The sequence below is a fragment of the Trachurus trachurus genome (genome assembly GCF_905171665.1).
Source record: "Trachurus trachurus genome assembly, chromosome: 21".
Taxonomy (NCBI): Eukaryota; Metazoa; Chordata; class Actinopteri; order Carangiformes; family Carangidae; genus Trachurus; species Trachurus trachurus.
Genome location: NC_139899.1, coordinates 16,263,077 through 16,279,511, shown reverse-complemented (window position 1 = coordinate 16,279,511; position 16,435 = coordinate 16,263,077). Strand labels below are relative to the sequence as shown.

The window sequence follows — 16,435 nt, the reverse complement described above, 5'->3', positions numbered from 1 at the left end:
ACTGCTCAGAGGCCTGCAGATCGTCCACACGAGCCTCATCCATCCAGATATGGGAAGAGAGGAGTAGCTGCGTCAAGGTTGCTGCATGAAAACCCGTCGATGGCTCCATTTAACAGCCACGTACTGCTGGTGGAATTAATGAGGCAGCACATAAACTCGCGAGCCTACCAAACAATAATGCCACTTCCCACTAACGGGTCAGTCGGCTGAGTCTGTGCAGTGCAAACGCGAAATGTGCTCTCACAGCAGCAAAAACTACAGTGAGATGAGGCCCCTTGTGGCCACGAGTGGATTCAATCAATCTGAATTAGAGATGTGAAGGGTTCCAAGGTTTTGTCTTGTTTCGAGTGGAGAGGGAAAAAATTGAAAATTGACCCGGCAGCCTTCATTTAGTGACGATGTGCTAAAGTATCATAAAGTATGATGGGTATTCATCATAGTGATCTGCACAAGCGGGGGCAATACAGTGGCATAAAGGTTTTCAATTGAAAACCATAATACTCATTAGTCTAACACTCAACATCAGTGGCAATCAGAAGTTGCATTAGCTGCGTAAGAGGGAGCCTGGACAGTATTACAGCCCTATAATGGCTAAAATACATACACCACAATGTGGGGAATGCATAAATGAGGTCAACAGGGCCACTTCAAACATTTTAAATTCTACATCACTATCCGTGTATTGTCTCCCTTACATATAGGCTGCATGTACAGGGACATGCAAGTGATGAAATGTTTAGTTCCTACAGTTTTCTCTGCATTTTCTCATCAAGTTTGAGAGTTAGGTTCAGGGAGGAAATCAAAATAGCCAGAAATGCTAAAGGAAATATACCCCAAGCATTTTGTATAGTGCAATAATTCTGATTTATTGATTTGATTCTGGATCAGAGAGAATAATAAACTGATAAACGTTATAACTTTAGAAAATACAGTTCCCATGATGGTCTGATTTTGGACTTGACAGATAAAGACGACAACGTGGTTCAAGTCTTCAATTCTCCTAGTATGTTGATTTCTTTATCAGCGTTTCATCTATTAAACACAACATCTTTTATTCTCAAACTAGATTATAGAGAGGCCTGGGGTTAATCTGGCATCTAGATAGTGTTTATGGAGGATGGGTTCATAATAACATTATACATAGATAGATTTAAGATGGTTTATAATGGGTTTAAGTTAAGATAAGAAATGTTGGAAAATGTATCAAGAACAATTTAATCTCGTAGGAAATGTCCCTCGGTGCTGGAAGAGAACAGATAAAACGACCACGACCAGAGTCTCCACATACGTGTCTGTTGGTGGGTGAACCCGTCATGTCACCAGGAAGTGCAGGAAATGGTCAACAGACATTTTCTATGGCACTTTTCTAGTCTTATGGACCACTCAAAGTGCTTTACACTACAAGCCTCATTCACCCTCTCTGTCACACTGTCGACACACACATCAGCAATTTGAGCTCAGTTATCTTGACTGAGGACACTTTGACTGGACGAGTCAAGAATCAAACCGACAACCTCCCAATTAGTAGTGGGTCAAACATCCAAGTAAAAGTATTCAAGTATTTCCATCAAAAGATACTTAAAGTAACAATATAGATCTAGTTATAATTACAGATGTACTAATACTGCATTCATATATCATTTGAATGTAAGAAATGAAAGCACTAAAAAGCTCATCTTGAGTCAAGCTTAAAAAAAACCTGTACTACATATATTTTTACATACACAAATATACTTCTCTTGAGGTGCAAAATGTTACAACTGAAATTAAAGCACATGTACATGTACTTACCTCTGGTCGGGTTTTCTTCAAGCTGTTGTGTTGCTGAGGTGTATCATGGGTAATCTAGGTGCCAGGTTTTGAGAAAGAAGAACATGTGGAATAAAAAAACAAAAACATTTGTGTCTGTTTTATTTTGCCGCCCTGGGAAAGACTTTGTAATCTGGATTTTGAAAAGTGCTCTATAAAGACAAAATATGATTCGACTTTTTACTATCATCGTAAAAAAACTGACACGCAGAATAACCTCAGGCGATTATCAATTATCTTCATCATCATTATATTAGGGCTGACAATTACATTAGTGTAGTCAGTCCATAAAATGCCATAAAGAAACAGACAATATGTCCATCATTATTCCCAGAAGAGAATAAAGCACTCTTCACATTTACAATCACACTTAAAATGTTGCCTTTCTATTACTCGAGTTGGAATTTTGCCTTAGACAACTATCCACAAATGATCAATCATTAAAACTGTTGCAATTCATTTTGCCAGCCAACTAACTGCTTTATCAGATAACCGATTGAGCTCCAGAGCACTGAACAGGTTCTAGGGGCCTGAGGGACAAATCAAACTACCAAGTAAAAAGTGGATTCATTTGGGCCCTAAAAGCTAAATTTGGCCCTTATGGTTTAGCTGCACAGCTCTGTTGGTCCGTCCTCTGATATACCCTGATATACCGTACTATAAACTAACATCTCAAAAACTGCTAGATTGTTGTGAGATTTGTTCGGGCATTCAGGCTCCCCAGAGGATAATGCTCTTGGTGATCATCTGATGTCTGGCATGGTGGTTGATCTTTGTGATTATTGAGAAATCTCAACAATTGTTGGATGTTATGTGGTACAAACATTCGTGTTTCCCAAAGAATGAAGTGCAAAAAACTGTGAACACTGATTTTGTTTTTTACTGTTATTTTTTTTTTCTGTTGACCTTGTTTGTGTGTCTCATCTTTTCTGTAAAATCTCAGAATTATTGTCAGTACTGTGTCCAAATTAGAAGAAGGTATGATCTCAAAATATTAAAGTGAATGAAAACCTAAATGTGAAAAAACAAGAATTTCTCAGTTTTATTTTCTTCTCTACAATAAGAATCACTCCAATTGAGCAATATACAAAACCAGTTTTTAATTTTCAATATGAAGTGCTTCAAAACACATTGGGAACTGACAAAAAGATCTTTAAAAAATGTCTATGATGGAGAAGAAGCAGGGTTTCTCTGCAGTGGTAGTGGACCTCCTATCACCTGTGAAATATTACATGTCATTTAATCTCACACAATGTGATTTAAACACGTCGAGACAAACAGGAAGTCTCACCCTCCAGCTGCACTATTCTCCTCCTCTACTGTATCAACATCAGCTGGGAAACAGACAGGCATTTTCCGTTGCAACCTATCACTGCTACACCAGTTACTATACATTTGTAACACTCTTGAATTAAAACAGTGACTTTGTCAAATCAGGAGAGTTTCGTCTCGGTTGCAGCTAAAGTCTGTGATGATGTGGGCTTTGTACAGACAGGGTAAGAACACCTGTATGTTGAGAGAGGGGGGGCTCCGGGCCGGCAGTGTCTCCCAGTCTGCTCAGGCCTGCGTGGCCAGCCGCTCAATGATCCTCCTGTAGTCCTCCACCACGACCTGATAGCTCTTCTCCAGCTCCTCGTGCTGCGTCTGAGTGTCCATCTGACCCATGTGGGACACCAGCTCCTCCGGCCGCAGGCACTTCCTCATCTTTGCCAGCTCCCTCTGATTTTTCTGCGCAACATAAAGAAAACCAACACACGGTTTTATCATTTAGGTTCTTAAAAGTCTTTTTCCTCCCTGCAGCAGCACCGTAAGCTAATTAACAATATTAACAATAACTTCAAAAATGGTCAAATGACAATCTACAAAATTTGATCAAGGGTATATGCTAAATCCACTACAAGAAAGAAACGCCATAGTAATTAAAATAAATGTCCTCATTAGATTGGTGTGATTGTGGGAAAAAATAAATTAAACAAACTGGACACTGTTTTTTTTATAAATGTTGCAAATAGATTTTCAAAAGATTTTAACAGACATCTGATGCTCTTCTGGGCGGCAGAAGAATGTGGGATTGACTCAAAATAAACTACAGGGCCCATGTAAATTGTGATGTAGGAATCTGCCAGTCAGTGATGCGTTTCTAAGGTCTACAGCAACCAACATTAAGCTACATGATGTGGGTTTGGCTACACAGGCGATACCACTTAGTATCACTAGACCGTTGGTTATGGGCCAGTCCATTAAGGAGTCTTCATGATGAGTGAAAGAGCAAATTGAAAAAGGCGAAACAAATCCTGTATCCAAGATGAGGGTCTAGACCAGCCAATGAAGTTGACACACTTATGACCTATTAATGACCTTTGAATAAATTAGTAACTTATTTGTTGACAATGAATAATAACTGAATGCATTATGATTGATATACCTTAAGTGCTAACTTCCTACAGTTTGGCATAAACTTCTGTGGTCAAACCAGAGAGCTTAGAAGTTCCACTCATGGAAAGACAAGTACACATTCACATTCAGTCCAATGCAGTCTGCTGTTTGCATGCATATGCATGCAGACGTGGTCAGTGGGGAATTGGGGGAAAGAGCAGAAATGTATAATCTCTCTCACTTTCACAGAGCAGCGGCCTCTGCCATTCAACTAACTACATGCTAAATCTCCTCGGGGAAGGAAAACCGGTCTGCATCTGGCCACCAGATCTTTCCCTGCCACTCTCCCAAAGAATTCCTACTTCCCTCTTCACCACACAGGTCTTTTCCGTGTCAGATTCGGCCTTTTTTGAGACATGTGGTTACCCCGCTGTCAGCAAATTCTCTAATGGCTGGCATGCAAAGTCTCAGCGAGCTGCTAAAATATAAAATGTCACAAGCAAACAGGATGAAGAGTCTTATTCTGGTGCACACAGATATGGATACTATTTCTCACTGTCCACCTGGGTGGAACTGAACCACAGAGGCTCATGATATTCTGTTCACCGGGCTTAAGTTACACTACATCTCGGAAACTTGCCCAGAAAAACATGGGAAAATAACACAAGGCAATTTGATAAAATTGCACAGTTTTTCCGATGAAGTTCAAAAAGCTCTGCTGTAGCAAAAGCTACAGAAGAACTATGAATAGTAGCAGCTTTTTGAAATAATTCTTCACACTTTCATGAAAATTATTTCTCTCAAAGAAATGCAAATCCTGACTAATGACTCGTGCCTGAATGGAAAAAGCTCCAGCAGCAGCAAAAGCACTGCTGCCTGGTGCGCCCTATTGTGGCTGTGACAATATGGCACTAATAATCTATCCATTTTCATGGGACTAAAGATCAATTTTTTTCTCCTGTTTTATAAAAGGTAACATAATAAACAGTGACAATGCAGCGCTGTAAGCCAATCAAAAGTGTGCTCCACCTGAGCCGTCTTGCTTCCGACACTGAATGTTATGCCGATACAAAAGGTACAAGACTGCACCCTGGAATCTTGTCTGAAGGCAGCAAAGACAAGTTGAAATTCAGATCCTTCTCCACACTGGCCCAAACTGTACAAAACCAAAGCTGTGGCGACTGAAATCTCACCCTGTACGGTCCAAACAGCCTCTTCTTCACCTCCAGACGGTACTCTCTCGCTTTGTCTTCGTCACTCATGTCTGTTGCTCTCAGACGTAGGATTTCGTACACTCGCCTCGCATGTTTCTGTGAAAGAAAGGGGGGAAACAAACATACTTCAAATGCAATGGTTTCATGCAATCATTATCAATGTAATATGCAAAAGAATGCAACATGCTTCCCAAGCAAAATGACTTACAGGAAGTCAAACTATTTGGGACATATAATAAATCAGGCCTGTGTCTCCAAGCCAAAAGGAGCAAACTTTGCTGAAGAAAAGTCACCACTCTGTCCATTTACGTCAGAGATTCCACGCTAAATGACCCAACACAGACTCTACAAGTATTAAGCACAAGTAGCAAACAGAGTTGTGACGCACGGGAAAACTCAACGTTCTTATTTTACCAGATAACAAGGGGTGAATTAATCTTGGAGTAAAAGTAAACAGGTGCATAAATCAGGAAAAACTATGCTCCGTTTTAAAATAAGAAAGAATCTGGTCTGGATTGGGGTTGCAGGTGTCATAATACATGAAAAGGCTGCATTATATAGTACAGTGAGTGAGATGGTGAACTATACCAGCTGTTAGAGGCCTTATAAATATGTCAAAACTCCACATTTTCATTTTGTAGCCCTGAAGGCCAGCTACCTTTACATCCATTCACACTGTGACGCTCTAAAGCCTAAATGCTGGGACTGTGACCAACAACAATTAATTAATTAAAGTTATTAACAATTTATTTATCAAGCTAAAATGCTACAGATTAGCTGCTTCCAACTTGTTATATGTAGGGATCTGTTGCTTCTCTGCTCTGGGGGTTTTGGACTGACGGTCAAACAAGACAAAAACAGATTAAGATGCCACCTTCAGCTTTTTTTTTCTCCCTCCCGACATACTCAGAGCAGATTAATTCATGAGAAACAATTATGAGACTCAGCCTCGTGCAGCACCTTGTTGATTTTCAGCTTGTCTTGCGCCTCTTTGATCATGTCCGCTGAGAAGCCGAGGTGCAGCTTGTCGACAGCGAAGGACGGGAGGCCTTGACAGAGTTTGACCAACACGTAGTCTCTCAGCTTCACATAGTTCTCAGAGGGGTCTTCAGCTGGAAACAATCAAAATACAATTACAGTTAGTTTACGGCGTTGCTCGGTGCTACATGACACAATGTAGTGCTGTTATTGTCAGTACTGCGGTCAGACTGTAAACGTGTGTGTGTTGGGGACAGGGAAAAGACTTTTAAACCTACAACAACAACAACAACAACAACAACAACAACAACAAAACATTTTATTTCTTTTCAAAACATTTTTGAGAAGTTAGTTGAGCAGTTGTTGTAGACAACAGTGAACAAAATATCACTCCAGTCGAACCGTGAACCTTCTGCCTATTCAGCTGCTAAATTTTAAAGTTCTTTCTTGAAAAGGATTCCTCTCTGAAAGGAAAAGAGCTGGGATGCCTCTTTGGTATTCATCCTCTGTCTCTGTGAAAGGCAACTGCTTCGATCCAACTAGTTTCAATAGAGCCTCAGCACATTCTGGTATACACGCCAGCCAGCCCTGCAAATTAACTCACCCCCTGGATCCACCAACTTTACAGAAAAATCATTTAATCTGTTCATAGGTGACGCAAGGATTTTAGATTAAATGTTTATCCACGCCTTCTTTAACACAATAAATGTTTTGTTTTTTTAATCATATGCTCACCTGTGATGTCTTGTACTTTGGGCAGACTGCAATAAAATCTGTGAACCGCCTCCAGAAGCTGAGCCCCGTGACCCTCTCCTTGAAACGGAGGCAGGATCAACATTTGGCTGTTTAGTTAAAGGGCAGAAAGACATGCAAACATGAAATCAGTGACGAAACAGGTTTGTTGAACACCACTCACTCAGAAAAAACAAATTTAAGGGAACTCTGTAGTTATTCTGAGCATTAACAGAAAGTCGGATTGAAAGCAGGAAATAATATACTGATCCATCAATGCAACAAATCAAATCACATCAAAAGCTTATCTATAAAGTTGTTTTCACATACAAATCACCCTGGTTTGGTAATGAAACAAAAACTGGTTGAATAGTTGGCTATATAAGCCAGTAATTTGGGCTCTTTGGGAAGAGGATAAAGAAATGTATAATTTTCCACTCCTTTTTCATACAAAAGAATAGGAAGGCACGTGCTGCCCCAGCAATTACCTTACACGTGGTCGGGTTTTGTCTGGGTACACGTAGTAATTATAAACTGTCATGTAACCAACAGTTGCGTAGAGAGTCTCCCCATCTTTATTGTACTTTTCAAATCTGCAGATAAAACACAAAGGCAAACAGGTCAATTACAGGCACACTCCCATCCAGTGACCATTTTAGCCCCTCTGTTCTCGTGCCCACCCTTCGCCCCCCAACGTCAGCATGTTAGAGCAGCCAGGCCCCGATTGGTACACCTGCTACAACCTGAATACATTATGTACTTAATTGGAGTACTACAACTTAGAGGAAGAGAAGGGGTTGGAGGAGGGACTGAGCTCCTCAAAATCACTTCAGTCCATTTTCCCAATTGTCAGTATTAATAGGTGCCAGGGTAAAGAAAACACTGGCAGAGGCTCTTTTTACTGTTAAGACATTGTTCAGTGTTTCAAAAGACAACAGTATTCAATTCAGCTCTTGCCCCTGAAAAATCTGAAAAGGGCTTCTGGCACAAAGGAAGCTCTTGCCTGATCAACAATTCTCCTACGGGGGAAATATAATCAAACTGGCCTGGTAATTGGTCACAAGCGCCTCAAAGGGGGGCTTTGTCTTTCAATGACACAATAAAGGCTTTAGTGTAGGGGTGGGTGCAAGAGGGGTGGCGGTGGTGGTGGGGGGGTTGATGTCAATTAAGAAGGGCACTCACACAAGAAAGAAGTCCCAACGATCGTCATCTGCATCGATGAAACTGGCAGTCTCAATGAACCACATGAGGAAGGTCTGCAGGCGCTCGTGGTACTCTTGGAATCCCGGACAGGTAATATCAGCCTGAGGGGGGAAAATGGAAAAGAAAAATGTTTAATTGGTTTCCAGTTAAATCTATTCCCCTTTAATCTCAAGACCAACGACAACAAGTTTTAAAAAAAAAACTGACGATAAAACCTAAAAGACTTCCTGAATTGCTATGGTGAGGCTGTGTGCCACTTTGGTACCTTGTGGATCTGGTACGTGAGCTCTCCTGCCTCCTCGTTGTGGACCGTGTACGTGTGAAGCAGGGTGCCGAACGGCTTGAAATTGGCCTCCTTCTCCAGCAGTGAGATGAAGTCGTCAGTGTTGCAGGTGAACCCAGCGGGAATGATCTCCCGTATCTTCCCTTCGACATCATCGGGCTGGATGACACGACATGAATGAGTTTAGTAATGGAACAAATGGATCACGTTGATAAAGGACAATCTAGTCTATGATTGAAAGACAAATTTAAATCTCTTTTTTGTTTTTGTTTACATATACATAACATATGTAAAACAGATTTCTTGCTGATAGAAATTTGTGTGTTCTTAAATTAGAACAAGTCAGCAAAAATGCAAAATAACCTGTAAGATAAAACTGGGAGCATACATGTTTTGTCCCAATGAAAGGAAAACCATTAGGCAATTAAAACTGTCAGCTGAGCAGAGACCACGGTAGCACCCTCCCCAGTGAAAAGACCACTTAAATCAGTACATTTACTACTTATGTTAAGCCATGAATATGTGATGAAGTTGCCACAATAAACGCATTTCTGCTTCTCACTGGGAAATAAAATCTTATGAATTGATCTCAACTTAACAAACCTTTGGGCATCCATAATAGAGGCCTCTCCTCTAATCCTGCCAAGTGAACCCAATCAAATGAATTTGCCCCTGCGTTTTCAAAGAGCCCCAGAGACAAAGGGGCCCTACCCTTGGACTTTTTACTCAGTGCAACGTGTGGTTAGTTCAGCTGTAATGTTTGCATTGTATCCATTTCCACAAGGATTGACATGAGAACACTTTGCTAAGCAGCCCTTTCACACCATTTACATGTGTGATGGCCATTATGTCGGCACAGAGACCCTTGCTGCTCAGCATTGAAAACTGGGAAATGAAGAAGGTCTGAGCAAAATGCACTACAAAAGGCTAATACAACATACTGCTAATTCCCCGCTTTCAGACATCAGCTAATATCTAACTGGAAGTAATGCACCTGCAGCTGAATGCCTCTTAACCATTGTAATTGTTCAGCCACATTTCTAAGGAACAAGGAGCATACTTAAAAGGCCATGGACAAACAAATCCCTTTATTCTGGGCACTCTCCTACATACTAGACACTAAATTGCACAGCCTTCCAGAATAGATGCCTTAGTTTGGCATGAATATAACTTAACAATCTACCTTTAGAGCATTTTGTTAATGTCTTTGATTTCTAACAATAAGCACAAAGGGAGTACAAACTATCTAATTTGTTGTGTTGTTGTTTAATCTCTTTAATCTACTCCAAAGAAGACCATACGCCATTCAAGATTCACAGTAGAGTTTCTGTTTATAATTTTTTGTACTGTACTGATCTTACATTTTAAACAAAGAGCATCTTCACACATCAACATACAACACATTTAGCTGCATCATCCAGCTCGTGTGCACAAAGAGTCTGGCGCTAATATGAGGAATTTCTCTGTGAGAAGTCCAGCGCTGCGTGGTTTTTTTTGGCTGATTTAAAGGCGACAAGGTGATTTTTGATGAGAGTCTTGTACCAACGTGGCAGCTGCATAAACTCCATCTTTGCCTCCTCTCGTCTCCTGCTCTCTTCTGTCACCAGCTGCACCGCACCCCGACCATCCACATGCACTCAGAGACAAACACTCTTCAGATGCAGCCTGAACTCTGCTGCTCCCCTCACTCTCTACCTCTACACCAGCTGCACTCAAACCCTTAACAAGGTGAACACTCAGGGGTCAACGCTGAACACTAAGTAGTGGCACACAGAGACAGGAAGCCAGCCATCACGTTTCAGTTTGAATATCAGCTTCAAACTATGTTCCCTAAAAGTCTAATGGCTCCTCTTTACGTTTTAAAAACACCGAATTGGTTGCCGTTTTTTTTTTTCTTTTTTTCTTTTTTTGGACTTGCCAGAGATGAAAGTGATGTGATGCTCATCGCCACTATGTGAAAGAAGAACCATGAGCTTTTCAGACCATCTGCAGAAACACCAAATCCTGTTGGGTTCATAGGTTACCCCATTGCTCCTAGTAGTGCCACCAGTTGAAGGCAACATTGTCCAGTCTGGGCCCCCCTGCTGTCTCCAGACAGGACAGATGTCCCGTAGTTCAATCATCTGACCTCAATAGGGGCCCTGGCTGTCTAATTCTTGTACTCATTCTGCACGTTTGCTGCATTGACGTTCAGGAAATATTCAAAGCTGCCAGTGTCCCTTCGTCTGGTCTTGTTGAAGGAGAAAACAGGACCAGTATTTCGTTTTACTGTCTGTTTTTGTCCAAACACTCACTGTTCATATGTAAATTCTTAGTCCTGGCAATTACTAAAAAGGCAGAAATGTATACATACCAAGGAATGGTTCTCTCAGAGAAAGACTGAAACTAATTATCAAGTAACTGAGTAATTAATAAATGAATCATTATAAACTGGGTGTGTCTGTTACAAAAAAAAGAAAAACCCCTATTTAGAATCAGTTTAGAGATATTCACCTGCAAAGATGTTGATTGTCAATAGCTCAAACAACAATTCCCTCCTGGAAATGTATATACAAGATGTCCAACTGTGTCACATTACTCCTCCTGCTGATTCAATCACACAAAACTCTGAAAATCAATGTCTCATGTTTAGACCCCACGTCCAAAACTGCTTAAAACCCTTGTCTTCCGACGGGGAGGAGTAGGATTAGTGTACGGACACGGGGGGCCATGTTGGGATGGGATTTACTCTAACAAAACTGGAGATTTCTTACAGGAATAATGTCACCACCCAGAGAGGCTCTGAGTAACTTCAGTAGGTGAAGAAAAAAAAGGAACTGCCACAGACCAAACACAAAAAGAGGTCTATCTACTCCACTTAAAAAAAAAATTGATCGCAGTCGCTCGGTCTCACAATAATCTTGGCAGCTACTCAGTAAAGCTTTCTAGTATTTGTCTATCAAAGTTACAGTTTGATACACTAAACTTCAGATTAACAAGGGCATCTATTGTTCTGTATTCTGTATTTTGAAGATTTTCAGCATGTGTGACTAATAAAACTAAATCCTTGCAATTTTCACTTTTGCCATCACCTGCTGTTAGTTTTCAAAAAACACAAATTATGTGTGACTCTGGGCATCAAAAACTAACATTTTCTCAACCACATATCAAAATGCATCAAAAGTATTTTTGTTTTCTTCATGTTGCCGACAATATATACAATTTTTCAATGGAGAATCACTGTGCAGCGACCTACAGGCTGTAGATATTATAATACTTAGGGCAAAATATTAAAAACACCACTCATTTAATGTAATACAATCCAACACCATCACAAACTGCAGGCTCCAAACTGATCATTAAGATGAAGCGAAACATCTTTACAACAGCTTCAACAAAAGCTGAACATAATAACCTTTGTGAAGAAAGGGAAGATTTTATCACAGGGCTGTATTATACCATACTGGTGTCAAGGGTTGGTGTGTTTCTGCCGATGTGTAGTGCATGGATTATGCCCGATTTAATATTTTTAGTATGCTATCCAAAAAGCTAAATTCAGGTCTCAAACCATAGCGTCATCTTCCACTTAGAAAAACTCAGGCAACAACTGTCTAATGCAGTGTCTCTCAGTCATGGCAACTTGTAGCCCCTTTAGAAAGTCCATAGCCCCCATGATGATAACCCCATTCAGCGACTTCTTCCTTTAACAGACAGCAAACTCCAGCTGTGCAATATATTTTTCAACTTTCAACTAATCATTGATCTCATAGTAGATTGAAATTGTCTTTAGTCTTGTGTATTCTCCTTGATTGTTATTCCTCATTTTCTGTTACGCTTGCAGCAAACAAATTACTTTCTACATGCGGCAGACATTGAGCAATATCAGCCTCCCACTGCATTCCTGTTTATCAGTCACCGGATGATGGAAAATCCAACATTCACCCACTGTTATGCTTTAGTTTGCACACACAGCCAACTCCTGAGAAAAATATCTGGGTTTTTAGTCGCTCCGTGCTTCACTTGACTTGTGGGGTCTGTGTGACTTTAACTAGAAATCATCACACAGAGAGGTGATTGTATCAGGGTTGTTTTAAAGATGAACAACCATCGCCCCAAACACTCATTTAGTAGCTGTTTCATTATTTAGTGATTCAGCATCTCTTAAATTGCACCACAACTAGACAATACTTGTTTTCTGAAATCCCCCCACTTCCATGCATGATGGAAAAACCTTTGGAAAATAACGAAACATTTCAGCAGGGGGCAGGGTGTTTTCACAACACCCTGATGTTTGTGCATATTTAAGGGCGTATTTCATGACAATTAACAGTCAGCACAGCATAGTTATCAATCGCTATCACAACAACACTAGAAAATGGCTAACACAAGCTCAGAGGGCAGTGATCTTGCCACAGCACTACTAGTGGCACTAAACAGTGCTACAGCTTCTAAATTAATTAAGAATGAAGAAGGGCATGTCCTACCTCCACACAATCAAACGTCTCGGTAACTTTTGAGTTGTATTTCACTTTGAAGAGGGTGCTCAGGTTTCCAGAGGTGTAGAAGATCTGTATCTGAAGACCTTTGTATCCGAAGGCCACCTCACTGCACACAAAGTGAAATTATGTATTAAGTCTTTGTTATTTATTTACACACATTGTTGAAAACAAGGACAGGGGAAAAACCAGTAGAAGAGTTGTTTCATGCCATGTGCAGTGTACAATGAATTCATTTTAAGAGGGCACGAATCAAATATCTGATTATTCTTATACAATTACATTTATTGAACATACGCCTGGGTGAATGATGAATGTTTATAGGGTCCAACCATTTCACCCTGTTGCATTGTGTCTCTTACCGTCACATCAATGGCAGTTTATAGAAAAATAGATTTCATCATCATTATGCAACTCTGTGATTGAGCTTTACTAGCGATTACACTTGCTGCAATAATTAATGCCCCAATTACTGAGTTCCTTTTGAGCTGATTGCAGCAAGTGCAAAAATAACCAATCCTAGTTTTGACTAATTTGGAAATGCAATTTAGAGCACAACGACACGCTGCTGTAAGCCTACATGCAGACACAGGTGTCACTGTCAACAAGTTAGTCTCGCTCATGATCAATGGCAATATCTCTTTTCTGTACCAAAGTAGGACAATAGAGGGACTCTTCAGCTTTTAGGCCACTGCTCATGTTCACATGCAAAAGCCCCTTGTGTATTGGCTGCAAACTTCACTTCATGTCCTCTATTAGGACAGACTGAGAGAAAGTATTACATAAGTAAAGCATGAAGTTAGATTTGCCATTGAGGCCTCAGATGAAAATACAACATATAAATAAATCATGACTGAAACATGCATATGGCTGAGAAATTAAAGGAAACCCTGAGTGCAATAATAACAGAAGCATCTGCCTCCATACAGAGGATCACATACTCATTTTACTCGCTGACAGATAGCCAACACTCATTTATCAACTAGATTAAAAATGTCTGTAAACAAGAAACATACTGATTCCACTAGTACTGAGTGCCCTGTGTCTAGCTAACATAATAGTCTCTGCCATATAGGAAAGTATAACACAACTTATCAAAATCAAAATAAATAATAGACGACAGCCAGGCTTTCTAATGCAAAAACATAATCTGCATAAACAGATCAGCGAAATGACAACACATATTGAATCTTCCAGTGACAACAGCACCGTTAAAAAAAAACTCCTCCCCCACTGTTTCTGACCAATAATAAGAACACTGGTTAACAAAAGTAGAGGGCTTATCTGCTGGTTTATAAGGTTTACAAAAATGTTTATCTACTACTATGACATCAGAATTATTTTTGAGCCATCCCTTTACAGACTCAAGTTTGAGTCAATAGAAGTGAACACATCAAACTATTGTATGAGCGCTAAATACAGAGGTGAAGTTAGTTAGGGTGTTAGCCTTGTGTGGTGTCCTTGATGTAAGTTAGTTTAAGTGTGATCAGTGCCAAATGACTCTTTTCAGTCAGACTTTTGAAACTTTCAATTCAAACTTTGGCAAATGACACTAGGTGACATTGCTCCTAAAAGGCTGATAATTACACAGGTAACATCCAGCAGCTTTGTATCAATGTTAAGTATGCTATTTTTTGTCATTATAACAAGCAATGTATCCAAATACATAAATACATACATACATAAATAATTAATTAAATAAATACTCACTCATCTCCGAATAATTGGTGGCTGTACTCGGGGTGGAATGTGGTGCCATCATCCTCAACATCCTCTGGAAAGCGAACTGAAATGAAAAGAAGATGAGGTTCATTTAATTGAAGTGAAAAAAATGATGCTACTGTGTGTGTGTGTGTTTGTGTAAGTATATACACACAGGTCATCATACATACCAAGCTTCAAGCATATAGCTTCATTGGTGTCACACTTGTATTCAGCCAGTTTTTTCTCCATGGCATTCACTCCTAAGGAAACAGTTTTTTATAATTATTAATTGAAAGACCCATTCCCCCCCCCCCATTTCATCCTGAGAGCAGAGCTGCAATGACTAGTTGCTAAAGCTATTGGTCAATCAACACACTTATAACTTGTCAGTAGAGATGACTTTGCTAAAACAAAATTAATTCAAAACTTCATCACGTCTGTATGTTATCAGTTATTCTTCTGATCAAATTTTCAATCAGTTCTGCAGACTATCAGAAAACATTGATAGGTAATATAGTTTGCTTTTATCTGAAATGCAATATCCAGTTTAAAGTTATGTAAAACAAAGAAAAATAATCTGATTTCATGGCTGACCTTTTGATGGAAAATACATAAATAAATGTATTTAAAGTAATAAAATAGTAAATAATAACCAGCTGTTGCTTAATTGATTTATTGACCAATCATTGTAGCTATACTGTATGAATAATGCAGGAGAACAACCCAAGCTGATCAAATGCAATGTTTATAGTCTCAAACTAATGTCCCCTCCATCCATAGTAGCATTAGCCCCATCTTTGCTCACCAGGGATCCACAGGGGATGCTGATGTGTTTTGATAAAGTGAACCTCACAGTATAAATGTTAGTTTTTCGGAGGAATACTCGGAAATACTTTTAATTCTGTTTGCCATTCTCTCGTGGACAGCAAGGGAGCCTCCAGTGTGAGGCAGTCAGTGTTTTCTATCAGATGAGGTAACGTCAGCTGTGCTGCACATAGTAAGTTAACAACAAGTCATGGGTGAAAACGCGTTAACATGGAAACACTGTATGCATCTCCACGTTGAAAATACGCATTCAAGTTGGAGTCAAAGCGTTTCATAAACACACACAGACAGACTCTCTGTCATGACAGCCTGGTAGCATGCTCCTGTCGTTAGCAGCCAGGCCCTCGCTGCTGCTGCTGCTGCTGCTGCTGCCGTTGCAATGTAACGCTAGCTATCTTAGCTCGCTGTGTTTTCAACAAAGCACAAGCCGATTCACAACCCCGATGGGCTTGCAGCAGGGGTAACCTCCGTTTGTCGGTGATAACGCATTAAAATAAATGCAAGACGATGAAGGCATGAGAGCATTTAGACACTTACCCGCCATTTCTGCACTGTGTTGTGCCGAGCTGTGTTGTCCCAAAAGACCCGCGGAATCGAAACGACTTCCGGGTCCTTCTGTTTCCGTGGAAACAGGATGTAGTTTTTTTTTTTTTTTCCTAGTGTGGCTCCTGTAGTTCAATTACAACCATGATTACAACACAAACTCTGTAATGTGGGTAAGTTCGACGCTTTTCACCAAAATAATTACTAAATACACAGGGAGGGGAGTTGAATATGTAGAAGATTCACATTTACTCATAGAAAACGGTTTAACTGCAACTAGGATCATTAGTTTG

At 40.1% G+C, this 16,435-nt stretch overlaps 1 protein-coding gene across 1 annotated transcript; it reads right to left on the bottom strand.

Moving 5' to 3' along the window:
* Positions 1 to 2,835: 2,835 nt before the first annotated feature.
* Positions 2,836 to 16,203, bottom strand: hat1 (histone acetyltransferase 1). Its single transcript, XM_083997465.1, has 11 exons — positions 16,137 to 16,203; positions 14,963 to 15,034; positions 14,781 to 14,856; positions 13,059 to 13,179; positions 8,578 to 8,754; positions 8,292 to 8,413; positions 7,598 to 7,702; positions 7,113 to 7,219; positions 6,360 to 6,511; positions 5,379 to 5,495; positions 2,836 to 3,537 (listed from the first exon to the last, which is right to left on the bottom strand). Exons 1-11 carry the CDS (start codon positions 16,141 to 16,143, stop codon positions 3,367 to 3,369), a joined length of 1,227 nt encoding a protein of 408 aa, XP_083853591.1. The 5' UTR covers positions 16,144 to 16,203; the 3' UTR covers positions 2,836 to 3,366.
* Positions 16,204 to 16,435: the final 232 nt, after the last annotated feature.

Excerpts from the sequence above, each read along its gene's own strand:
- hat1 (XM_083997465.1), bottom strand. Across the intron at positions 13,180-14,780 it reads CACCAATTATTCGGAGATGA|TGAGGTGGCCTTCGGATACA; the intron begins GTGAGTATTTAT and ends CTTTGTGTGCAG. Across the intron at positions 5,496-6,359 it reads ACAAGCTGAAAATCAACAAG|AAACATGCGAGGCGAGTGTA; the intron begins GTGCTGCACGAG and ends TTTCTTTCACAG.